Here is a 27,599-nt window from a genome sequence, read left to right as displayed (position 1 = left end):
GGGGTTGCCAGCCGGCATTGTCTGGCCGACGGTACCCTGAGGAGGCAGACTCTGTGGGAGCGAACTGGGCGATGGGATGTTGACAATGGCAGCAGGTGATCTTGCAAGTACCCCGGGCCTAAGCCATGCAGGGCTTTAAAGGTTATTACCAGCACCTCGAATTAACAACAGATACCCCCTTATCCTGCTCCTGTCCTCCCCATCTTTTAATTGATCTGCTGTATTTGGCTATGTATGGTGTTTTATGTTGCAAGATCCAGTCCAGGTTGGTATTTTATGTTTTTATCTCTGTACAATTTTTCTTTTTTATTATTATAAGTGTCAAACACATCCTTCGTAGGATGAAAGCAGGAATTTCCAAGCAGGAACGTGCAATAAACAAAAGCCTTTATTCAGCTCAAAAGCACAAAAGCAAAGTCAGTGCTGGGAGTAAATTGCTCCCAGCGCTTACATGGCCATCCGGAGACAGGACCCCGCCCCTAGGCCACAAACCAGCATCCGCCCATAACCCTTTATAATCCCTCCTCCCCCTTGCAATATCCTTTGCAAAAACAGCTCACACTGACCTATTCTGCCCACCACCCTCTGCACGTCCTACCAGATTCCCCCCCACGTCTAACAGTCTGCTGTAAACCAGGTAAGTAATCCAAGCAAACCCCACCCTCAAACTCAAATAGCTGGCCTCGCTGCTTTTGGCTTCATGAGGGGCGGTGAGGCTACAACTGTCACCAAGCCTCACCTGAGCCCCGGAGGCTCGCTATGGTGACGCCGGCCCTTCTGGGTGTCGGGCTGACAACTGGAAGGCGGTGGGGCCGGCAGAGATCCTGCGTCGACGGCGGCGTCGGGCAGGGAGGCGGCAGCACAGTTGGTGGCTTAACGACACCTTCCAACGTTTCCAGGGCCCCAGCAAAGCCTACAGAGACCAGCTGATAGGCGGTGGGGCTGGCGGGGGGCTGGCGGCAACTGGTGGCGCTGGGCAGGGAGGCAGCAACACAATCAGCGGCCCAGCGACGCCCTGATGCTTCCAGGACCCCGATGAGGCCCGTAGCAGCCAGCTGATACGCAGCAAGTTCAGATGCAGGGAGGGGAGCCGACATGGGGCTCTTCCTCCCCCTTCACTGTATGTCAGGCCCACGGGGCTCGACAATAAGCTGCCCAGAGTTACCTTGAGGTAAGATGGGTGTCCAATAAAGTGTAAAGGTTCCCCCGCACGTGTGTGCTAGTCGTTTCCGACTCTAGGGGCTGGTGCTCATCTCCGTTTCAAAGCCGAAGAGCCAGCGCTTGTCCGAGGACATCTCCGTGGTCATGTGACTAGACACCAAAGGTGCATGGAACGCTGTTACCTTCCCACCGTAGTGGTCCCTATTTTTCTACTTGCATTTTTACGTGCTTTCAAACTGCTAGGTTGGCAGAAGCTGGGACGAGTAACAGGTGCTCACTCTGCTATGCGGCACTCGGGATTCGACCCGCCAAACTGCCGACCTTCTGATCGACAAGCTCAGCGTCCTAACCCACTGAGCCACTGCGTATTTATTTATAAATAAATGTCAGTTTTGACAGGAATAGCATAAAAACTGGAACAAGTGATAAAGTTCAACTGGACTATTTCAAAATACATCTTCATATTTGAACTAACATCTGGTAACATTTGGGCATTCCTTACTTATGAAGAAATTCCAATTTTTTTTGGTCAGAAAAACCTTCCTGTGGGAAATTAAGGAATGGTATTACAGCATAATATGCTTTCCTTGGTCATAGCTTAGTATTGTAGAAATCGAAAGCACTGCAATTTATGAATTGTGAATTATCTATTACAATACAGCTTATACTGGCACAAAAATCTGTATTAGGATACCAAATGTTAATGTGCAGAAACCAAGTATATGTATTTTAAAGTTACATGTTCTAGGTGAACTTCCCAAATTAGTAAACTAACTATACTGCTACTTTAGCATTCCAATCCCCCACAATGATAAGGACATCATTTTTTGGTGTTAGTTCTATAATTGCTGTAGGGCTTCATAGAACCGGTCAATTTCATCCTCTTCAGCACCTGTGCTTGGGGCATAGAGTTGGACTACTGTGATATTGAATGGTTTGCCTTGGATTCGAATTGGGATCATTTTGTCATTTTGGTGATTGTATCCCAGTATTGCTTTTCCTAGTCTTTTATTGACTATGAAGGCTACTCCATTTCTTCTGAGGGATTCTTGCTCGCAGTAGTATACCTGATGGTCATCTGAATTAAATTCACCCATTCCTGTCCATTTTAGCTCGCTGATTCCTAAGATATCGATGTTCAGCCTTGTCATCTCGTTTGACCACGTCCAGCTTTCCTTGATTCATGGATCTTACATTCCAGGTTCCTATGGAGAAAAGATCTTTACAGCATCGGACTTTCCTTTCACCACCAGACACATCCACAGCTGAGCGTCCTTTCGGCTTTGGCCCAGTCGCTTCATTCTTTCTGGTGCTACTAGTCCTAGCTCTCTGCTCTTCCCCAGTAGCATATTGGATGCCTTCCGACCTGAGGGGCTCATCTTCCAGCGTCATATCTTTTTGCCTTTTGGTACTGTCCATGGGGTTTTCATGGCAAAGATACAAGAGTGGGTTGCCATTACCTTCTCCAGTGGATCACGTTTTGTCAGAACTCTCTGCTATGAGCTGTCCATCTTGGTTGGCCCTGCACGGCATAGCTCATAGCTTCATTGAATTATGCAAGTCCCTTCGCCACAACAAGGCAGTAATCCATAAAGGGGATTACTTCAAGGGAATAACAGGCAAGTTTGGCCTTGGAATACAAAATGAAACAGGGCACAGGCTGATAGAATTTTGTCAAGAGAATATTATGGTCATAGCAAACACTCTTTTCCAACAACCCAAGAGATGGCTCTACACATTGATATCACCAGACGGTCAACACAGAAAATCAGATTGACTATGTGCTCTGCAGCCAAAGATAGAGAAGCTCTATACAGTCAGTAAAAACAAGACCAGGAGCTGACTGTGGCTCAGACCATAAGCTTCTCGTTGCAAAATTTAGGCTTAAACTGAAGAAAGCAGGGAAAAAGCACTATGCCACTCAGGTATGAACTACATCATATCCCTGTTGATATACAGTAGAGGTGACAAATAGATTTAAGGAATTAGATCTGATAGACAAGAGTGCCTGAAGAACTATGGACACAGGTTTGCAACATTGTACAAGAAGTAGCAACTAAAACCATCCCAAAGAAAAAGAAATGCAAGAAAGCAAAATGGCTGTCTGAGGAAGCTTTGCAAATAGCTGAGTTAAGGAGGGAAGTGAAAGGGAAGGGAGAAAAAGATACACCCAACTGAATGCAGAATTCCAGAGAATAGCTAGAAGAGATAAGAATGCCTTCTTAAATGAACAGTGCAAAGAAATAGAAGAAAACAATAGAATAGGGAGGACTAGAAATCTCTTCAAGAAAATTGGAGAGATGAAGGGAACATTTCATGCAAAAATGGGCATGATAAAGGACCAAAATGGCAGGGACCTAACAGAGGCAGAATAGATTAGGAAGAGTTGGCAAAATTACAAGAACAAACTTAACATCCCTGATAACCACGATGAGGTGGTCACTGACCTCGAGCCAGACCTCCTAGAATGTGAAGTCTTCCAAGTTGCAATGTAAAAAGTTGGACCATAAGAAAGGCTGAGCACCAAAGAATTGAAGCCTTTGAACTATGGTGCTGGAGAAGACTCCTGCGAGTCCCTTGGACTGCAAGGCGATCAACCCTGACTGCTCTTTAGAAGGCCAGATCCTGAAGTTGAAACTCAAATACTTTGGCCTCCTAATGAGAAGGAAAGACTCACTGGAGAAGAGCCTAATGCTGGGAAAGGTTGAGGGCAAGAGAGGGGGCGACAGAAAATGAGTTGGCTAGATGGGTCACTGAAGCAGTAGGCATGAGCCTAAATGGATTCCAGAAGATGGTAGAGGACAGGAAGGCCTGGAGGAGCATTGTTCATGGGGTTGCAATGGGTCGGACACGACTTCGCAACTAACAACTATAATACAGTATGTCCTTCAATCATGTTCATTGTATTGTGCAAAGCCAGGAACTTGTTTTATAAATCATGCTTAAGTAAAGCTTAGATTACTGTCTGATATAATCCAGATTTTACAGATGAAAGCAAAATAATAGCAAACTTTTACCCAACCGTGGTAGTAATAACATCCCCATGACTGATTTAACTATAGTTTATTCTAGTAGTTCGCAAGTTTTCTTCATTATCCAAAACTGCTGATCATAAAGTCCCTTTTAACCAAATCAGGTAACACATTAATTCAATTTAAACGTCCTTGTGACCGGATAATGGATTCATGTCTCGTTACCCAAAGAAAAAGCACTTTTAACCAATTTTGGGTTACCCAGATTTGGGAAGTACTCATTAACTCTATTATTTTCCGAGTACTCACAACATACTTACACCACAAACTAAGCTTCAGGTGCTTGTTTTCTACGACACACTGTGCTAAGCTGCAGCCAGCTACCTCGTGGTTTCAGATGCAAACCTTTCCTATCTCTTCGTACGTGCCAGAGATCCCGTTGTAAGTATTGCATAGGAGTCAAACGAAAGTTACACAACCAGCAGCAGGATCGGAGGCCACGACGCCGCAGCGCCAGTGTTGGACCGGCTCCCAAGTTTTTCCCTCCCGCACGGGATGCTGACCACGTGCTCCAGGTCTCGAGCCCGGCACCTACGCAAGCCGTCAAGCAGTTCGTTACCGCCTCTTCCTCTTTTTTCCCCCTGGGACTTAAGGGAGGCAAGGAGGGGCAAATGCTTTTTACTGCTACCGCCTGCCGTCTCTTCCGTGCTTTCTCAACCATGGGAGAAGCCGCTTCGCTTTCCCTAAAAACTCCCAGCAAAGAAGCAGCTTTGCCTGGCAGAAACCAGAGCCTCGTCCGCATTCCGGGTAGGCAGAAGGAGAAGGAAAACGCTGTTTAACCCTGTTGGTGTTTTGGCGGTTTGCTGCGCATGCGCTTTGAGAAAGAAATGGAAGGAAAAGGGTCAACGAGCTTTTCTGAAGCCCGGGGGACGTACGCTTTCCTTCGTCCGAGTAGACGCAGGGGTCTTCAAACTTGGCCCTTTTATGACTTGTGGACTTCAACTCCCAGAATTCCTCAGCCAGCAAAGCTGGCTGAGGAATTCTGGGAGTTGAAGTCCACAAGTCATAAAAGGGCCAAGTTTGAAGACCCCTGGGCATGCGCCTGAGTACGCCTTCCAGTAAGAGGCTGGGCCAAGTTTGAAGACCCCTGGGCATGCGCCTGAGTACGCCTTCCAGTAAGAGGCTGGGTCTCTGCTCGGGAAAAGTAAAGCAAAGCAATTCAGCCTATTGCGCATGCTTATTCGTGCGTTCTAGTCTTGTTTAGTTTGCCTATTGTGCTTTTCTTAATATGCTATTTTTGCCTTTGCAGTAAATGAGTTATTTATTTGTTACGAGCTTTGATTTAATATTATTGCTAAGGTGTTTTTTTCCATAGTGTATGTTTTTAATTGGCTTGAAATTTCAAGTGATTAGACAAAATGAGAAAAAAAAAACACCTGGCCTGCTTTTAACACAGTAAAAACGCAGTCATCCGCAGGTCGAAGTCGGCCGGCAGAGATTTTAGTCAATTTCAGCTCAAGATCTTGCTGTTAAAGACAGGGAAATAAACTAGTATCAAGTCTTATTAGAAGGGCATTTTGTGGTCGTCAGTTTTGCTCCAATACTGTAGGGTTCCTGAAATATTTATTATTCCTCTTATTTCTGTAAGTATAGTTGTGTTTGAGCGCCAAAGAATTGAAGCCTTTGAACTCTGGTGCTGGAGAAGACTCCTGCGAGTCCCTTGGACTGCAAGGCGATCAAACCGGTCAGTCCTAGAGGAGATCAACCCTGACTGCTCTTTAGAAGGCCAGATCCTGAAGCTAAAACTCAAATACTTTGGCCACCTAACGAGAAGGAAGGACTCACTGGAGAAGAGCCTAATGCTGGGAAAGGTTGAGGGCAATAGAAGAAGGGGACGACAGAGAGTGAGGTGGCTGGATGGAGTAAACTGAAGCAGTAGGCGTGAGCTTAGATGGACTCCAGAAGATGGTAGAGGACAGGAAGGCCTGGAGGAACATTGTCCATAGGGTCGCGATGGGTCGGACATGACTTCGCAACTAACAACAACAAAATAGTTGTGTTCTTAATTACATTTTATATCTGCTTACTAACAACAACCTGGCTATACTAATGACATGTTCTTGCTTAATGGTACTACATCTATGTGGAGGGAAGTAAGCAATGGGGTACCACAACGTTCCATCTTAGGCCCAATATTCTTCAATATCTTCATAAATGACTTGGAAATAGAAGGGGAACTCAGCATATTTGCAGATGACACTAAGCTGCCAGGAATAGCCAACAGCCCAGAAGATGAGCTCAGGGTCCAAAAAGATCTTGACAGACTAGATGGGCCCTATTCAACAACATGAAATTTAATGTGGAGAAAAGCAAGGTTTTACACCTAGGCAAGAAAAACCAAAGGTTTTTTTTCTTTAATGATCATTCAAAGTAACAACAGCACTGAAAAAAGTGACATGACTTTTTCTCACGATTGTTGCAGTATCCCCATGGTCACATCAAAATTTGGATACTTGGCAACTGGCTTATATTTATGAAGGTTGCAGAGTCGGGTGGGGGGGGGGCTATTGACAAGCAAAATCAACAGGGAAGCCAGATTGACTTAACAACCATGTTCCTAACTTAACTGCAGTGATTCACTTAACAACTGTGGCAAGAAAAGTCATAAAATGGGCAAAACCCACTTAATTGTCTGGCTTAGCAACAGAAATTTTGGGCTTAATTGTGCTTGCAAGTTGAGGACTACTTACAGTTCTCTAGGGCATATTTTATCCCCAGCAATCCTTTCAGTTTAAGTGGGAAATGGAACGGAAGGCAAAACGAAATTAGGCCTTATGCATGTAATAAACTCTGTACAATTTATTTGTAGTAACTAACAGATGAAGGTGGCCTGTCCTTTAGGATATTTTTTTTCTAAAGCTTTCTAAGCCATTTATCACATCTATGCGTTTAGAACTTTTGGTTGCCAAATTGGCTAGCTTCATACATTACATTCAGCTGGTTTTCTTAATGAAGCTTGTTCAAGGAAACCACAGTTGGCTGGATTCACACATCATGTTTACAAATACAGTGGGTGGGTTCATATAATGCATTACGAATACAGTAAACCACATTATACAGCCCGTGAATCAGTGCACTGCCTTCTAGCATTTATGTTGTAGGAAATGCTGATTAAAAAAAAACTTTAAAAGATTTCATTCATATGCATCTTTACAGTACATTCTTTTTTGTTGAAAATAAAATGTTTTTATTGATTAATAGCAAATTTATGACTGGCATTTGGAATGTCTTAATATAAAAACTTTAAAGAAAGCAACATGTCAAAGCACATATTTAAAGCTACAATTTCTGAGGTAATATTAGCTGGATATCTGGCACTTTCTTATTATTTTGCAGTATTCAATGGTACGCCTTTCTCATTTAGAAGATTCTGTTCCTGTTCAATTCCTGGAGTTCTTGAAAAGTGGCTTCTTGGTTCTCTTACACTGCTGTTTGAATTATACAAGTTCTAAAGCTAGATTTCTTCTCTGAGAAGATTTATGATTGCTTTGTAATCAGTATAGTTTGCTGAATTAAAATATCACTTTGGTTAGAGACTTTTATCTGTTTCTTACAGTCTTCCTTAAGAGCAAGAAAGTTATAAAAAAGTATATATAGCTCTGCTGAGATCTAGAAAAAACAATCCTCTCAACTGTACAGGTAGTCCTCGAGTTATAAGTATAATGGAGCCTGCACATTCCATTTGTAACTTGAAAACTCATAGAGTGAATCTCATACCTCGGATGAGATCACTCTCTTCCTTGTTAAAACGCACACGGCTCGCTAGTGCACATGAGGTATCTCAGGGTCGGGAAGGCCATGGAAGGCCTAGTGGTAGAACAGGCCCCCAAGGCCTTCCCAACCCACTAAGATACCTCATGCTTCTCCTCCATTCTTGCTGTACTGGACTTACCTTGAAACGATCCGTCTCATCTGCCGTGGTTCCTGCTTTTGAGGGACAGAAGAGTTGATGGAAGCCCCTGGTTGCCGTAATATCATGCAAGTTCAGACACTGTTCCTCTTTCACAGAGAATGGGTGCCTAAATTCTCATGCTGTTTGCAGTGCCTGCCTCTTGCTTCCCCCCAACTTTAGAGGCACGTGGCCGCTGCCCCTGGAACAGAGATTGGGGGGGCCTTCTGTATGCCTCCGTTTCCTGGCACAAATGGCTAGGAAGACCCGTCCGAGGCCTGGATCCAACCTCTGGATGCTGTTTTCCGAGCTCAAACGGCTTGGAGCAGTTCTCTGACGGCTGAATCCAAACTCTGCATGCAGAAGCCTCCCCCAGCCTCCATTTTGGGCTGCTTGGAGGAGGCCTTCAAGGCTCCAGGGACAACGGGGTCACTTTCTCCCCCAGTGTGGCAAGCTCCGGCAGGCTGGATATGGGTGTGAGGGGCCTGGCCTTCTCCCTCAGTTGAAGGCTTCAGGCTTGCCAAAAGGCAAAAAGGAGTTGGGGGCAGGAGCAGGAGACAGGCACCTTTTGCATAGAGAATGAAAGTTTCTGAGGTCTGTGATTTAGCGTAACTTCAAACACGCAAGATCATGGACTCCAGAAACTTCCATTCTCGGTGCGAAAAACATTTCCAAGCTGACTTGACTCTATCTCAAAGGGAAAGAGACCATGGCAGACAGGATTTTTGCAAGGTGAGTCTGGCGTGACAGGAAGGGGGGGGGAAGCAGTTGTGAGGAGTGGAGGGGGATAGGGTGAATGTTGCAGTGCCATTGAAGTCGCTCATAAGGGTGAACGACTGCCATGGTGCTGCAACAGTTGTAATTTTGGGACTTGCTCGTAAACACTAGGGGGCACTTATATAACTTTGAACAAGTGTTACCTGAACGCTCGTAACTTGGGGATTACATTTATTGGACTGACAGTTTATTCTACTTTTACATAATACTTAAAAAAAATATCCTGGAAAGTGGGTGAATTGAAGGGACTACTCAATATTTAGGTGTATTGGCTTGGAGATACTATTTGGATTTAACTTTCTGACTGATGGGCATTATATTTTGGATGTTGGTAATGCAACTTATATGCTGGAATTTCCTCTTTTGTGGACTGATTAAATATACAACAACTTGTTTTTTTAATCAAAATATGGGTTCATGAACTCAGTAACATAATTTTTAATATTTTCTCTATATTTTATTAGAGAACTGTATAGTACATTAAATATTTTTAATATTATTCATATGGGAGTCCCTGTGGATTTTACTCTGTTAGTTGTTGCCGATTAAACACTGTTTCAGTGTTCATATAGAGTAGATTCTATATGACTTTTGTGAATGCTTAGTGGGGAATCCTATGTAATGTTGGCTAGGTTCATATATAGGCTAATTTGCTATTTAACCATAATTTATTCAATAAGTTGCAACTGCAACTGGCAGACCAAAGTTGAATTATGCCATGTGTATCTGAACCCAGGTACAGATTTATATTCCTCCTGCAAATTTATAATGCATGCAGAATTTAAAATCACTGGCAAAAGCAGCATCTTAAAAATATTATGGAAAATACTCATGAATAAAGTGACATTAAATGACAAAGTGAGAAAAATCTTGCAGTCATCCATACTTATTTCCCAAATATGATTACATTTTTTTAAAAGAACAGTGTTTCCTGTGTTATAACGGAGTGATGAAATGTTGATGTGACATAACAAATCATGCTAAGAGCTTTAGTAATGTTATTGATAGTAAAACAGAATACCAGAGATTACATTATATCTTGTGTATAATGGCTTCTGGGTTTGCTTCTTTCTTTTAATTCATATTGTCCCTATGGTGTCTCCATTTCTTTTGTAACAGGGATTACACTAAATAATCATAATTTCTTAATTCCTGTAACAGGAGAAGTAGAGACTTTTTATCAGTTTTAGTGTAATATCTGTTGTGAATAAAACTGAAGCTGCTTAACAATTAAGTTCCATCAAGTCACTCTTTTAATTTGTGGTTTACATTGAATAATAATAATGACTGTATTACTCTTTGATTTTACCACATAAAAATATCGGATCCTTTATGACTGAATCCAGTATGACTATCAGTTGTTAATATGATTCTTAGGCAGTCATTGTCTGTTAAACAAATGTATGCCCTCTTGGCTGTATCCTCAGTATTTATCTATCAAAACTTCAAGAACTGTGGATTTCTTTTTTTTTTTTTATTGAAAAGTTTTATAAAATACAATTTTCCTTTAAAAAAACCCCCCTTCCCCCTCCCTCCTCCCCTCCCTACCTCCCCCCTATCTCCCCCCCTCCCCCTCCCCCTCCTCCCTCCCCTACCTCCCCCCCTCCACTTCCCCTCCTCCCCCCTCCCCCCCCCCCGACTTCCCAGAGCAAAATACAAGGTATATATCTAAAAGGCAATCATAAACAATCATATACTAACAATTATAAACTCTAAAATCCATCACTCTCTAGCTTGTATATAGTAAACCAATCCTTAATAATACTAAATATATATAAAAAACTAAAATAAAAGAAAACTAGCATCATTCCCATCTATGTTCTTCCACAATTCACTATTACCTTAACATATTCTCATTTGCACATTAATAAATAGTTCTTACACAAATTAACCCACATTAACCCACAAAACTTTCTTCCTCTTCCTCTGTAGTAAGTTGTCCATTAATTCCAAATTAAAAAAAAAAATCTATTACCATACATAGCATCCCAAAACTTTTTTTTTTTTTTAAAAAACACAACTACCACTTAACTATAAATATTTTGTGGAAGTTCCATAGATTTCTACTGGTCTTATTTTTTTTTCTTTTTTGAGCGTTTTAAGGCAGCACGCGTCACCCTCTGTTCTCTAAGATCATCCAAAAGAGTTGCAGCTTGAACTCCTCCTATACCCTTCTCGTCTATCTGTGCATCTTCATCCTCTTGATGTTCTCCTTCTCCAGATCCCTCTGCAGCTTCCAGAAGTGTTGATGGGGTTACTTCCAAGACATTATTATAAAAATCATGCGCTTGCTTCACATTACTCAAACAGTATCTTTTGCCATCATACATGAAGCTCAACCCAACTGGGATCTCCCATCTGAACCTTATATCTCTTTGCTTGAGCTCTTGCACAAGAAATATAAAATCCTTCCTTCTCTTTAAAATCTTTGGAGGAATTTCTTTTAAAACCAAAACTTGTTGACCAGCAATCACAACTTTGGTATCGTAGGCAGCTTGTATAACTTCATCTCTAATTTCCCTTTTTACAAAATAAACCACCACATCTCTAGGCAACTTTCTCTGTTTAGCAATCCACGAATTCACACGGAACACTTTGTCCATACCTTGTTTTAATTCAGATGCTGGATGGTTCAATACTCCCTCAAAAGCCTCAGAAACCAGCTGCTTTAAATCTTCCTTAATATCCTCTTTTAGGCCTCTAATTCTCACAGCAAACTGCATCTGGTAAAATTGGGCCAAGCTCTGTTCACTGTCAATTTTGTCTTTTAAATCTTCAATTTCCAATACTTTTGCTTCTAATAAAGCATTCTTTTGAATCAAGTCTTGCACTTGATCATCCAGCACCTCCACACATTTAGCAACTTTTTGCACTGAGGACAAAATGTCTACCTTCATTTCTCTAAGTTTCTGTTCCATCCTTTCTTCCATTCTCTGCTCCAATTTCTCCAATTTCTCCTCCATCTGTAGAAATTTAACACCCATTGACTCCAAAATTAACTGGGTATGTTTTTCAAGATCCTTCGATGTCAATACATCAGGAGAATGCAACGCCTGCAGCAATGATTGTTGTTGCACCGGAGAATTTCCAGCACTCCGAAAAGTTCTAGGGGGAGGTTTAGCCGCCATCTTTTACTTACAATTGTGACGCACTTTCACTTTAAGTTTTAAACAAAGTCCATCAAGCTTGAGAGTAAAATAAAATCTTCTTCATCTCTTCATCTTTCCCTCTTGTACTGCTCTGCCTGCTCTTTCCCTTTCATAGTCTCTCCTTCAAGCAGGGATGGTCGCAGACGCCTGGCTCTGCTCCATAAAGTCCGGAGCAAAGACGCTGGTCAGCTGGGAGCAGCCCAGGCTACGGGGGAGTTCAATCCTTCGGCCGCCCAAGCTCCAAGCTCAGGCGGCCCCGGAGAACTCAACCCCCACCTGGGGGCTCACCCCCTCCTCTTCTCCCGAGGAGGGGGCTTCAGATTCGCCCGAACAGCTGATCGGCGCTGTTTCGGGCGAAAAAGCACCAGCTGAGCCGCGGGCAGCCCGGGAAGGCTCCCTCCGTCGCCGCGGAGCCACCGGAAGTCAAGAACTGTGGATTTCTTGACATGGAGAATAGTTTAAAGAATTATCATATAATGCTGAAAGAAGAAAGCAGATTTGCAGCAATTGGTTGTTCATAAAGGTTGTTTGTCAACAGTTGAGTAAGTTCTTTTATGAACATGAAAGATGATTTGATAGATATGGATATTTTTTGGAGTTTTGGGTCACTCTACCCATCCTATAATTTTGTAGTCACTCTAATCTGATTCATATGAAATCTGGGGAGCACATTCTGGCACAGATCAAATTTGTCCCTTTAAGCCTAGCTCCACTCATCTGTTTGTTCCATTCTATCTTTTACTCTCCTTGGTTCTCAATGTGCCGCTACACCAGGCACATAATAGTACTGCATCATCTCCATCAATGTTGATAGACAACTAAAAGCATCATGAGATTTGATAGATCCCATTCTTACATCAGTATTGAGGCATCTAGAGCAGGGCTTTTCAACCTTTCCACAGATTGTACCACTTTTAGGACATGACAATATTCGAGTACCACCAGTGGCTTAGCAAGGCTTAGCAAAACTTGATGACCAAAAAAAGGAAAAAAAATGATAAAATACACCCAGTTATCACACTTTTAATGGGAAACCAGTGCCTATTTCTCTGACTTTAATCTGCATTCGTGGCTGGAAAGTGCTTACTGATAGAATTAAGTCAGATTCCAGCTGAAGACAATTCCTTTCTTTATACACGTCAATGAAGAAAAGCCTTCTTGCTCAAGTATGTTGAATTAAATGGCAATAACGCTATGATAGCTTTTCCCCCCCTTCCGTGTACAGTTTTGCAACTTGGCTCCAGGACTCGGTCAGTGTTTTTCATTAAAAAGTACCTTCAAATTGCAGTCTGATGACAATTCCAGAAGTACTTCTTGCTCTTGAGAGGAAGGGCCATAATAAAGGGTGATGCAATCCAACAAATTCCAATATTACATCCTCTTGACACGAATGGAAAATTTAGATTTTAGATTTAGATTTAGATAACCTTTATTGTCATTTTTTTACTGTGGGCACGACGACACACATCAAAAATGAAATTTAGTTGCCTGCTCTGAAAGTAAACACATATATGACACATACCTAAACACACTATATACAACACACACACACACACACACACACACACACACACTATATACAACATATGTATAGACTAAACTCTGTAATTTTTCCAAGTGATTTTTGATGGCAGTTTCAATGTCTTCAGTGTCAATAAAATTTAGTTCAATAAAGTCTGACACATTGGGAAATGATGCAATATTTCCTTTTTTTACTTGGCCTATCACAGGGAGATTTTCTTGTAGAATGCATGAACGTTGTCTTCCATGATAAACATGTTATGGCCGTGTCTGGGGGCGTCCAATTAAGTTCATTTAGCTTTTTAAGTATGTCAAGGCAGGACACCCAGAAGACATTTTCAAACTTTTCTGCTAGGGATGATGAAATGTTCATCAGGAACAGCTGCATTTCATCTTGTAGCTCGAATAATCTTGATAATGAAGTGAAGGGTCATTCTCCAAGCCTGTGGGTTGGTTTCCGAATGTTTCATTACCACATCAGGTAACATCTTCAGCGAGTTTAGGGGATGTTAGTGTCAGAGTTCTGTTTACAAAGGCTTCAGGTGTGGGTGTATCAAGTGAGGGTGGATTTTCAACATTTAGGCTTACTTTCTCTTGAGAGCACGCATCAGAATTTCATTTTTAAATTTCTGCCAGTGTGTTCATAGAAATCCTATCCTATCCTATCCTATCCTATCCTATCCTATCCTATCCTATCCTATCCTATCCTATCCTATCCTATCCTATCCTCTCCATCAGCCAGTGTCAAGAAAATCTTAGTACAATGTTTTGAGTTTGTTTGTGCTATAGAGAGATCCTTCTATGTGAAAAGTTTCTTTGCTGATGTTTTTAAGAAAATTTCTTATTGCTGAATGCTGCTTATAATTGTCCCTGCTTACTAAGTAAAGAAAAAAAGTTATCGTACAGTGTAAAATCCATGAAATCTGTACTGGACTTTGGTAGGAGAATGGAAGTTGTTGCCAGGATATGGTTTCTGACCACCAGTAGAGTTGGTTACAAACCATATCCCGGTAACAGCACTCATTCATTCAGCCAGGTTGTCTTACAGATATCATAGTTTGTATAATGCACAATGGTAATTCTGCACAATGTATGCGTAGTATATTGATTTTCAAAGGACTTCTATTGGAAACAAGGAGTTCTGATAGCTTGGTACAAGCTGGAACTCTGCCAAGACTGCTTGGGAAGGTTGCTATGCTGGGAGTGACAAGTAGTGTAAGCTGAAGAAAAGTGGGGGGGGGGGAGGCAAGACTTGGCAAGGTTCAGTGAATCAGCTTCTTTTGTCTATTTTCTTGGTTTGAGTTTTGGAAAAGAAAACCAGCTTGGGATAGAGGAAAAAAAAAACAGAAGTTCCTGGTATTCAAACTTAGAATGATATTAAAGTCGCTTGGGATTTTTTAGAGAGATGATGTGTTAAATTTGCTCATAAGTGCATTGGGAAACAACAACCTTTTTTTTAAAAAGCCATCACAGTGTTTATTTTGTACATGTAGGATAATACGTATCTGAATTTTTTATGTATAAGATTTTAAAATGGGAGGTGGGGCAGAAATGAAGATTCTAAAGGTGAAAACATACTATACAGATAAGAATGTTATTAGTTTGTGTGATAAAAGTTACTGACTTTGTTTTTAAAATTGGGGAGATGCTTTAAAATTTGAAATAAGAACAGAAATGTTCCTTTTCTGTCTTCACAACACTGCAGATATTAATTAACTTTAAAATGATAAAAACCATGCCATTTAAATTGGTTAAAAAGTCAAAGTGGAAACTAGGAATGATAGTTCCTTATTAATTATCATTAAAATGACAATTACAATAATAAAATATTATTATTAAAAAAAATTCAAGGAGCCCCTTCTAAGATGCAGCCCCAGATCTTCTGTGAAGCAAAATGCATCAGAATATTTTCTTAAAGAAAAGCATTTCTTTTTTACATTTTCTCCTTTCCTGGCTTATATTCTCCTTTCACTATTAAATGTCAGTGGGAAAAACCAGAACATGCAATTGGAAGAAACCACTATGTGCTTGAAAAGGAACAAGCAATGATGAAGATGGGATTTCTACTATTGCCCACCAGAAGTTTGGGGATTTACCTTTTATAACACAGGTGTGAGATCGGTGTTCTTTTTATATTATTTCTGGATAAAAATTGTACTGTACAGAAAAAGTTACTTCTCTTATGTTTGGATGTGGCAGAATTAATCACTTGATGAAGAATGTTTTTACTGGCTGTATCTGTAATTGCTATATCTAGAAGAAAAAAATGCCACAATAATTATTAGTTTCAGTATGAAAATCAGATTCATTGTAATTTTAACTATGTATTTGAATATTTAAGGTGGAATCTGTAACTGACAGGAAGTAAGTTTCAGTGAACTAAATGGATTTTAACGGTCAGTAAACATGTTTGGAGACTGTTTTCAGGACTCAAGAAAGGAATAATTTTTACTTTTTCTGTAGCACATGTATGAAATATCTTGTCAATCAAGCCTTGAATTATTTTAATCTTGATTAATTTTTGAAACATAGATGTGTTTTGAAAGATAGATGTGTCATTATGTATTAAAATTAAGTATCTTACCTTAAAACAGTTTTCATACAAATTTGTGAATAGGTGAGGGTGAATATATTTATAAATGTGTTTATTCCTATTTGTATATTATTTTTGATATCACAGCTGTAATTCTCAAGATACTTAGAAGTAAATATATAAACAGTGAATATAATTTAAAAACAAAGCATTAAAATAGACAGTTTTCTAAATTTATATAGTACAAAAATTGATTTGTTTTATTTGGATTTCAAAAAATCCTAAAAACTTGCTTGGCTGTATCATTTCCAGAAATTATTACAGCATTATTCTTAAATAGTTCATTGAGTGGATAAATCCCTTATATGTTTTTGAAAAGGAAACATTTCATGTTCTACTTTATTTTGTAAAAGTAAATTTTGTTAATGGGAGTATTATCGTATATTTTATAACACTGAAGAACCATTACAATTTAGGTTTTTGGTTAATCTTTCATTATATACATTTAACTCAATCCAGTCCATGTCTTAACTTTAAAATTCTATTGATTTGAATGTTTTAAACATATGTTTAATATTACCTTTGAAATGAAGGATTGATAGTTTAGTTCTGTGTTTTGGACATGTCCTTTTATAGTGGGACCCACTCTCTAATAATTACAAAGTTCCTGCTACGTTTATAAATCATCTATCTGAGATTAGAACTTGGGAAGTACTACTTTCAAGATCTGTATTAGATTGTCCTTACTTGACTCAATTGGGTTTTGGGGTTGTATGATGTTTTCTTTGTTTTCAATACAAATCCCAAACAAACAGGATGAAATATGTTCTTATTAAAAAAATAATCTACTTTTATTTTATATTTTACACCTACAGAGTGTGTTTTGAAATATACCTTGGATAATTGATTTTAAAAGTATTAATGTATTTGTTGTTCTTCCAAAACCTTTAAACCACTTTGTAAGCTGAATTATTACAGAACTAAGAAGTAATTCTGAGTTCCAAAATTCAAATAGCACAAATGTACTTTATATATCAATATTATGGAATTCTGGAAGATTTGGGTGAATTCTCCATAGTTCAGGACTCCAGTTGATGGGTTTGATGCATGAAAAAAGACAGATCCTATAATATGAGAATAGGTAGAACTACATTATTTAATGTGAAATGCTTTTTAAAGATATTATTTCTAGTGAAATATGACTGGAATAAGTCCTGAACAAGTCTCATTGAAATAAGTAATATTTTCAGCATTATTGATTGAAAGCACATTTCTGACATAGTATGATTTTGGACTAAATAATTTGTAAAAATTTTTGGATATTTAAGTTCTAATCTATATTTGTTTGTCAGGAAGTAAGCTTTAGTGAACTGAATGGGATTTAACTCTCAATAAAGATGTATATTTAGAAACTGTTTTCAGGACATACAGGAGGAATAATTTATTCTAATAGAAAGTACCTTTGCTTTCTGTGTTAATGTACTATATGGATAAAATTCTTAGTAATTTTTCCCTTAATTTTTGGAACACATAACCTTTAGGATAAATTACAAAATTTACAAAATTAGGAATGCACAGTTTGCAGCCTGAGCCTAGTATATGACCTCAAATGCTTTTGATGTAGTCCTCAGATCCCATGAAAATCTGTATTTGAGTTTTAATTTTTAATATGAAAAAGATGTTTACAATACTTGAACAATATTCTATTATTTAAAGAAGTATTTTATTTTTATTTTTAATCAAATTTAAATATAATTTTTAATCTACTTCCCCTCCATATTTAGTATGTGTTGCCAGACATAACCATCATGGGTCATTTGTGAAAAGGGTTTTATTATACCTAAATTGTATCTCTATCCTAGGGCATTTTTTATTTTTGGTGTCTTTGAGTCAGTGTTGAGTCCTGGCAACTGCCTGGACTAATCTCTGCAGTTTTCTTGGCACATTTCAGAATGATTTGCTATTGCTTGCTTCCTAGAACCAACATCAATCACCCAGTTAGCAGGACTAGAATTCACAGTCTCCTGGTTCCTGTTGCCTTAACTGCTAGGTCAAACAGGGTGTCTGTCCTGGAACAAGGATGCTTTTGTTTTATTTCATTCAGGATGACAATTATTTCTAGAATTAATTTATATGCCTGATAACTCTCTGTCATTTAAACTGTTTGATTATAAAAATTAAACTTAATAACTACAATAAAAACCAATAATAGAATGTATAACATTAACAGCACTAATTGCAATGGAATGTATTATACTAAAGAATTAATAATATGTAGAAACTTATCATGAAAGCTGTAATGAATCAAGTATAATCTTATAAAAAACTCCCACCAAAGAAATCCTATATTTTAGGGAAATAATGGTTCATGCAGTCAATTCTCTATAACAACAGTTAAGCAAACAGCAGAGTTGTGGGGCTACTCTGGGTGATTTACAATAATAAAATGGAAAATAAATGATGGTCCTAGTGTTAATATAGTTATACTTCTATAGTGTTAATAGAACAAAGGATGAGTTTTGGGGGAAAATAGTACAACATTCAAAATGCAGGTGATCTGGAGTTAAAAATTATTTCATAAAATAATATAAATAGATGGATATTGGCTTCCCGCAAACAGAGGGAATGGACAGTATGCAAGCGATGTAAATAAGTCAAGAGAATACAGAAAAATTAACTAGGCCATTTGGAGACCCAAGAATAAGAACAAACAATTGTTTGTGGAATATCTGCTTAGAAAAGGGCATGTTTGTTTTGAAAGACAAAGTTTATTATTTATTATGAAAAGACTTGAGAATATAAGGAGGATCTGAGGATCTGAATGTGTGACAGACCATTGTTTAGTGATGTCAAGTATACATCTTGTGAAAAAAATTGTGATAGAAGGAAAAAAGTAAGAAATGAAAGAATAACTGCAGAAAGAAAAGAAGATATGAGAAAGTAGATCAATCTTCCCAAAAATTGAATGCAAAATAGGTATTTTGTGGAAGTGGCTTGGAAGAAGAGTGAAAAGAATTATGCTACAAATTGCTATAGAAGTGTTAACTTCTTAATCTTAACCTTCAGCTTTGATATACTCTAAATTAAATGTTTATAATGGATTTTACAGTAGGATGCGCCAGTCTCCAATATCAGAATCAATCTTCTCAAAATTCAGTATTTCTGAGGATATGTTATCCTAAATGTCTAGACCACTTACTTATGAATAAACCTGAACTCTACATGATAGTGATGCTACAGAGCCAATGTGGTCCAGCAGTGTTGGACTAGGATCAAGAATTAAAATTTCAATCAAAATTGGTTCCAGGTGCAAAGCAGTTTGATTCATTTGTCATGAACATTAACAACAAAGTGAGTTATATAAATTATTCAAGGTTTATTTGCAAGCTTAAATTTTTGAGAATGCAAGCAAACATATCTGAATATATGTATAATAAAGCACTTCTCTTCTCTTCTCTTCTCTTCTCTTCTCTTCTCTTCTCTTCAAGTCAAATTATTTATTTTTTATAATTTTACCTGTAAAACATTTTTTTTGATTAACAAGCGTTGCTTTCTTCAGTAGGAATACTTCACTTTTGGCTTAGATTAAGTGGAAAACCATTATACAAGGCAAAAATGGCAACAGGACATTGGCTGAAAATTATTTTCAAACTTATTTTTATATTTTACAAGGAAATTATTTTTCATAATATAATGCTTGGAAAAAATTACGATTTGTGTAACACTCATTTAATAGAGATTAATTAACTTGGAGATCAAGTTCAAAGAAGGAAAGCAAACATCAATGTTTACAGTGTTTGAGGTTTTTTTAGAAAACAAGCACATAAGAGTATATAATAGGTGCATAAAATTATGCAGGTAATGATAAAATATCAGAATTCGGAGTGATTAAAAAGAGCTGAATGTTGGAGACTTCAGAAAATATAAGGTACAATTTGTTCTGTAAAGCATAGTTAAAACAATGGAATTCATAGCCATGAACTTGAATATTTTCATTTTATTTTTTTCTTTCAATTTCAAAAATATAGTGCTGGTATACAAACAAATGAACAATCAACTTTAAGTTCTCATTCAAGGCACAAATGGTCAGGCTCAAGTTATCCTACATTAATCACATTATGCTGCTGCTGCTGCTGTTACTACTACTATTAGAGTTGGAAGGGACCTTGGAGGTGTTCTAGCTAGTCCAATCCCCTGCTCAGGCAGGAAAACCTATATCATTTCAGACAAATGGTTGTCCAGTCTCTTCTGAAAAACTTCCAGGATTCGAGTATTCACAACTTCTGGAGGCAGGTTGTTCCACTGATTAATTGTTCTAACTGTCAGGAAAGGTTTTTCCACGTGGTTTTGTGTGCTGCCTACATCCCACGGATGGGGATTTGCTTGCTTGTGCGGACTGGTTACTGGCATGCTGTGGCCCGGTGCTGATCCACGGACCAGGGGCTGGGGGCCCCTATTCTAGGCTGCTTCTCTCTTTGATTAATTTCCATCTATTGCTTCTTGTCCTCTCTTCTGGTGCTTTGGAGAATAGCTTGACTTCCTCTTCTTTGTGGCAACCCCTGAAACCTAGGTCTCTCAGAAGGCTCTAATATTGGAAAAGATGGAAGGAAAGAGAAGACCATGACCAGCAGCAAGTTAGATGGACTATTTAGTGCAATGAGTGCACTGTTGGAAGACCTGAAGAACCAGCTTAGGGACAGATCATGGAGAACATCTATATGATCATGAAGAATTGATAATGACTTGATGGGACATAATCACAATTTGATAAGAAAAGTTTGATAAAAAAACTTGCTTATCTTTTATAAAAACAACAAAACCCCACTGGTCCTTGTAAAATAATTATTTATTAGGTTTACTTATCATACATTTATTTTTTTGCTTTTCAGAAACCTGTTCAAGCAAAGATACAGACTAGATTTTATCATCCCATCTATCCATTGAAATATTACTTCGGTATTTCTACTATTTAGCAATAACTAATTTGAGATACCTGAACATTTTATGAGGAATTTACTTTTTCACTGGGATTATGAATAGCTGCTAATTGTAATTGCTATATATTTTCTCCCTTGTCTTGAATTACCAGTGAAATAATGTAATATTTTTACATGAGTATAAGTGAAATAATTTTGCATATTATCTTAAAATATATTTTTATTGGATTAACAAGTTGGTAAAATAAGGAAATGAGTTTTATTAAAAAATCATTTTAATCATTATTACATCTTGCTTATATAACATGACCCACAAAATTGAATGCAATTTCCCGGAAAAATCTGTTATCTGATTAGAGTATTTTTGGATTTTTCATGTCTCAAGATGGGATCTATTTTATATAAATACTAAGAGTTTTATACTTTAAATATAACTTGGTTTAGTCTTCCTCTTATTGTAAAAGTCATTTAAAGGCTTTGTCTGTTTACGAATAACCATCTCATAAATGAAGGTTGGGAATGCATAGCAAAAATATATGCTCCCATTAGAGTCACCGAAGGCACAAAGGTCATCCCAGTTGCCCAAATGAAACAAGCAGATTATCAGGCAGGAGCAATGCTAGAGGTAGTTAATGATTTAGTGACAATGTGATACTGTCACAATGATAAATCTTTCTGTATTTACCCAGAAAAGCATAAACATAGACAAAAAAAGTAAATGATGATGTTAGTGTCAGAGGAGTGGCCACTCGGCTTAGAATCTTTCACAGTACTATTGGTTTGATTAAAGCCTTCAGAACACCTGGTTGTCATTGTTGCCTTGCAGAAAACCTTCTAAGACAGAATTACAGAGGGAACATGAAACCTGGAAACTCAATACAGTAAACTTGAAACAAATAGACCATACAGCAATACCACCAAATTGGAATGGAATTCGACATTTTTAATCCGAACAATCTTGCTTAGCTTCCAAATCCAAACAAGATAGCCAGTTGCTGCAAGTTTTCTCTGCAGTAGCCATCTATCCAAATCAGAAAAGAATTCCAAGAAAAAACCACAAATGGTTGGATATGAAAGATGGGATTTATTTTTATTTATTTAATATGTATCCCCCTTTAATTTTTACAAATAACCCAAGATGGCAAACATATCCAACACACCTTCCTCCCCCTACTTCCTCACAACAACAACCACCCTGTGAGGTGAGTTGGGCTGAGAGAGTGATTGGCCTAAAGTCATTCTGCTGGCTTTTATGGCTAAGGCGGGATGTGAGCTCATTTTCTCCTGCTTTCTACCCTGGTGCCTTAACCACTAGACCAAACTGAATCTTCACTGCCTGCAGCTATTCTTCTATGGAGTGAAACTATGTAGACAAACATCTAAAGCATTCTTTGTTAATTTGGTAGTAGATTGATGCATATGCACTATTTAATGTTTCTTTTTTCCCCTTAAAAATAAACAAATTACAAATTAGTCCTATATATTCAGCTAGTCTTACTCTTGGTATTCTTAGTACTTTGGAAACTCCTAATTGATTAATTAACTAATGCACTAAGTCCTAAAGATTAATTACTTTAGATGTCTTTAATTGACTGTTTGAAATTTATATGATTTGTGCAGTAAGATTGGCTATAAATTAGAGTTCATTTTAAAATCATAACTCAAAATAGCAGAATTGTTATAATTACACAATCCTAATAGATTCCATCTGCCTTTCTATGTTCCTATATCACATTTTGTGGTGTCCCTATGAACTGTAGTCATAACTTGTATAATGTAGATGCCTTTGAAGTGTAGGAATTGCCCATGGGAATAGAAGAGAAATCAAAAGAAAATTAAATGATTAATTAATGCAATCTAGCGTCTTTTACCAAAGGCATTTCAGGGACATATTTAGCTCTATTAATGATCATGATCATGAAATTCAAAAGCAGGTTCACAGTGTTTTGAAGATTATAAAGTACCATTTTGCCATTGCTAAGGGTAAATTATCTGAAAGTTCTCTGCTGAACCTCCCATTGAATGTGGACTTAGAAATGAGGGATTGAGAATTTCTTTTCTTTTAAAAAACATTTCCAGGAGGGGAAGATGAATATTTGGAAGGAAAAATATGAAGTAATTGGATCTAATTAAGGAACATGTACTATGACCTTTAATTTCCTGCATTCATGTGCAGAGAACTTAAAGTTCTGTCAGGATTTACTGTGGAAGTATGTAAAGCAACTGAGAGTTTTGAAGGACAACATATAAACCAGACCTCTGATATTCATAGTCTTATGTCTGTTATGGTAGTAGTGGAGAGAGTAATGGATTATAGAGTCTGTATTTGGTTTCATAATTATGGTTTCAGATTAGAATTAATTGTAAATTCTCTGATATGTTGCACTGTCTAAACTTGGGTCTTTGACTCTCACTTAGCTTAAGAGAATTGATAAGGGTGTTGTGGGAATACAATAGGCATTCAACAGGTGAAAATGTCTATGTACAATGGTGCTTGTGAACCCTTTTGAATTTTCACTTCATGAATACCTTGCTTAAGGACATTTATTCAGCAGTCATTTGAAGGCATTAAATTAATGGTATTTATGACTGGTCTTCAAAGTTATGGCTGTTGCAGCAACCCCATGGTCACATGATCAAATTTTGGGCATTTGGCAGTGTGCCTATATTTATGACACCAGAGTGCACTTCACTTCCTCCCCCTCACCTATCTCCCTACTCTCCCCCAATCTTTGCACTTCCAGCTACCCTGCACTCTGCTACCCTTGCTGCCCTGCCCTCCACCTGCAAGGTAAGGGAAATCGAGGCAGAGATGAGCATGATGTGTAATCCTGGTGTAACAGTCATAACCAGGTCTACCACCACTTCAGTGGCTAAAATGGTACAGTCATAGTAGTCTAACACTGCTCACTTAGAAATAAAAAATTCTAGTCCCAATTAGGGGCGTTAAGGGAGGACCTCCTGAAATAGACTCAATAATTTCAGTCAGTTAGTTTGTAACAGAGTATGTATGGTAAACTTGCATGATCACAAAGTTAAGTCTCATGGATAACATATACAGACAACTTTAGCCATTCTCTGATATTGTTACCTCCATTGCACAGCAAATAGGCATCCAACTGCTGATAGTTTAGCAGAAAATAATTATAATTAATGCTTTAGACCTAAATTCTATGCACAGTTATGCACAGCTAAGAACTGAACATAGAGTTATGCATGAATACATGAATAGAATTATTTTGTGAAATCTGAGGACTGCACTCCTTTTTTAAAACGGCATTTGCCACCTTTTAGCAAGAATGTATCCCAGGTTTCTTTGACTGCATAATAAAGGAGGGAGGAAAGCATGACAAAAAAATAATCTGATCTTGAAATCTAGTTCAAACATGAAAGAGTTAATTAAATTTTATCAAGAGGCTTTTTCTCTGGGTGCTTCTTCACACCTTTTTAAACCTTCATCCTATTATATACATTCCACAAGGGAAATTAAATTAAAATTACATTTTATAATGGTTCTGTTTAATGACATCACAGCTCTATGTGGTTTTTAATAAGCTGGAAGAAATTATATGGCTTTAGTGAATAGTCATATACATGACTTGGGAGTTATTCAGAGTGATCAAATGTTTTAAATTGATTCCTTCCTAAAGACATATGAAGGTTTAAAACATATGAAGGTTTATAACATAAATTTAAACATTTTTAAAGTTTTTTTAAATGGAAAAATAATGTTATTTATTTATTTTATTTATCTATTTATTTATTTTTCATATTTCTAAACTGCCCATCTCCCTCAGTGAGGGGTTCTGGGTAGCGTGTATAAACTATGTATAAAATTAGCATTAAAATATTAAAATTAATATTTTAAAATTTAAATTATAAGATTGATATAAAATTTCAAAAAGATAAAAAAATCCAAAAGGGCCATTTAGTATGTTAATACCGGGGGGGGGCCTTATAGAGCCAGCCAGCCCCACAGTTGCATGGTCCTCTGTGCCCACCATGCACAGAGCCAAGTTGACCTCTTTTCAAAAGGCAAGTTTCAAGTTGGTATGATGAGAAGTTGAAGTTAAATTATTAGTTATTCAAATAGCAGAAGTTGATTATGGCAAAGCTTTGGTAACAGTTTTTCTTTGGTTTTGTTTGCACCACAGAAGTTGTTATAACTGATCCAGAAGGATTGGCCTCAAAAGGTAATGCTGATGTCTATGACACCATCTCATAGCCACTGACTTATGATTTGTTGTAAGAATCTCCTGTGCTTTTCAATATTTTTGGAAAAGAATTCTGGAGATTTTGGCTGAGGTATTATCAGTATACAGTTGACAATGACTTCTTCCTTACACCTCCTAATTACAGAGTGTGGAATTCTTTGACACTCCAAAGAAAAAAAGAGGTGATAAGGAAAGGTACTACTCTAGTTTTACAGTTTTAATGTTAAGTAAGATTTTACCAGATCAGATAAGGTGGACATGCTCCTAATCCCTTCCCCTAAATATTGCCATCTGATGGGAACTAGGTAGCATGCCTTTTCTATGGCAGCCCCTGCTCCAAAAACCACTCTGTCCCCTGAGGCTTTCATTAGGGTTTGAAGACCTGGCTTTCCCCACAGGCATTGGAATAAGATTAGATGATTGCATACCAGAGGTTTGACTTGGTGCTAGATTGTTTTGTCTTTAATGTTCTAATGTGTTTAGATTTTTTTAAAAAATCCCATTTATATCACGCCCTTCTCCGAAGACTCAGGGCGGCTTACAATTTAAGCACAAACCAATGTGCTTAGCAATAGCCTTCATTCTATGTATATGCCTGCTTATTAGGGCTTTCCCCCCCCCCAAGCGGCATTATTACAAAGTCAGCTTATTGCCCCCAACAGTCTGGGTCCTCATTTTATAGATGGGTTGCTATATAATTGTTTTAAATAAATAAACATTCCCCTAAAATGATCAATGATTGGAAAATCTGGGTATTTCCCTGATTGAAAAGGCTCAGATAGTATCAGTTGTTGTTGTTAGTTGCGAAGTCGTGTCCGACCCATTGCGACCCCATGGACAACATTCCTCCAGGCCTTCCTGTCCTCTACCATCTTCTGGAGTCCATTTAAGCTCACACCTACTGCTTCAGTGATTCCATCCAGCCACCTCATTCTCTGTCGTCCCTTTCTTCTATTGCCCTCAATCTTTCCCAGCATTAGGCTCTTCTCCAGTGAGTCCTTCCTTCTCATTAGGTGGCCAAAGTATTTGAGTTTCAACTTCAGGATCTGGCCTTCTAAAGAGCAGTCAGGGTTGATCTCCTCTTGGACTGACCAGTTTGATCGCCTTGCAGTCCAAGGAACTCACAGGAGTCTTCTCCAGCACCATAGTTCAAAGGCTTCAATTTTTTGGCGCTCAGCCTTTCTTATGGTCCAAATTTCACTGCCATACATTGCAACTGGGAAGACCATAGCTTTGACTATACGCACTTTTGTTGGCAGGGTGATGTCTCTACTTTTTAGTGTGCTGTCTAGATTTGCCATGGCTTTCCAGGAGCAAGTGTCTTTTAATTTCTTGGGTGCAGTCCCCATCTGCAGTCATCTTGGAACCCAGGAAAATAAAATCTGTCACTACCTCCATTTCTTCCCCATCTATTTGCCAGGAATTGAGAGGGCCGGATGCCATGATCTTGGTTTTCTTAATATTAGGTTTTAAGCCAACTTTTGCACTCTCCTTCACCTGCAAGAAGAGGCTTTTTAGTTCGTCTTCACTTTCTGCTATTAGAGTGGTATCATCTGCATATCTTAGGTTGTTGATATTTCTCAAGGCAATCTTAATTCCAACTTTTGATTCATCTAGCCTTGCTTTTCTCATGATGTGCTCTGCATATAAGTTAAATAGGCAGGGCGACAGTATACAGCCTTGCCGGACTCCTTTCCCAATTTTGAACCTTTCTCATGATGTGCTCTGCATATAAGTTAAACAGGCAGGGTGACAGTATACAGCCTTGCCGGACTCCTTTCCCAATTTTGAACCAATCAGTGGTTCTGTGTCCAGTTCTCACTGTTGCTTCTTGACCCGCATATAGATTTCTCTTTAAGAACTTGCCACAGTTTGTTGTGATCCACACAATAAAATGCTTTAGCACAGACATGTCAAACACAAGGCCCGGGGGCCAGATCCGGCCCGCGAAGTGGTTTCATGCGGCCCGCGAAGCCACCCTGGAAACAGTGAGGGAACGGCCCCCACTGCCTTGGCCCTGGCCCAGAGACCCTCCTCTTGCCAGAGACCCTCAGATCTGTCCCACTCCTGCCCAGACCCCCATAGGCACCCTTGATGCAAATGATGTAGAGCTGGTCACACCCACCCAGTAGGCCATACGCACTCTAGCCACGCCCACCCAGTAGGTCACGCCCACCCTGGCCATACCCACCCGGCCCCCTGAGGGCAACCGCAATGCTGATGTGGCCCTCAATGAAATTGAGTTTGACACCCCTGCAGCATAATCAATGAAGCAGAAGTAGATATTTTTCTGGAATTCCCTAGCTTTCTCCATGTTCCAGCATATGTTGGCAATTTGATCTCTAGTTCCTCTGCCTCTTCGAAATCCTGCCTGTACTTCTGGTAG

General features: G+C 38.6%; 1 protein-coding gene across 2 annotated transcripts in view; it reads left to right on the top strand.

Annotated features, from left to right (window-relative positions):
- Positions 1-4,700: 4,700 nt before the first annotated feature.
- The window catches only part of MSRA (methionine sulfoxide reductase A), a 214,549-nt gene continuing 191,650 nt past the window's right edge, over positions 4,701-27,599 (top strand). For both annotated transcript variants that reach the window (XR_014490690.1, XM_083348460.1), the window contains exon 1: positions 4,701-4,940. Coding sequence is in view for 1 of the 2 variants with exons in the window: in XM_083348460.1 (XP_083204586.1) it covers positions 4,805-4,940 (136 nt within the window). In the remaining variant the exon portion in view is untranslated. The remainder of the gene's footprint in view (positions 4,941-27,599) is intronic.

This window comes from Vipera ursinii, assembly GCF_947247035.1.
Source record: "Vipera ursinii genome assembly, chromosome: 1".
Classification (NCBI taxonomy): Eukaryota; Metazoa; Chordata; class Lepidosauria; order Squamata; family Viperidae; genus Vipera; species Vipera ursinii.
The sequence above is the reverse complement of the archived record's forward strand: the minus strand, read 5'-3'. Positions and strand labels throughout refer to the sequence as shown.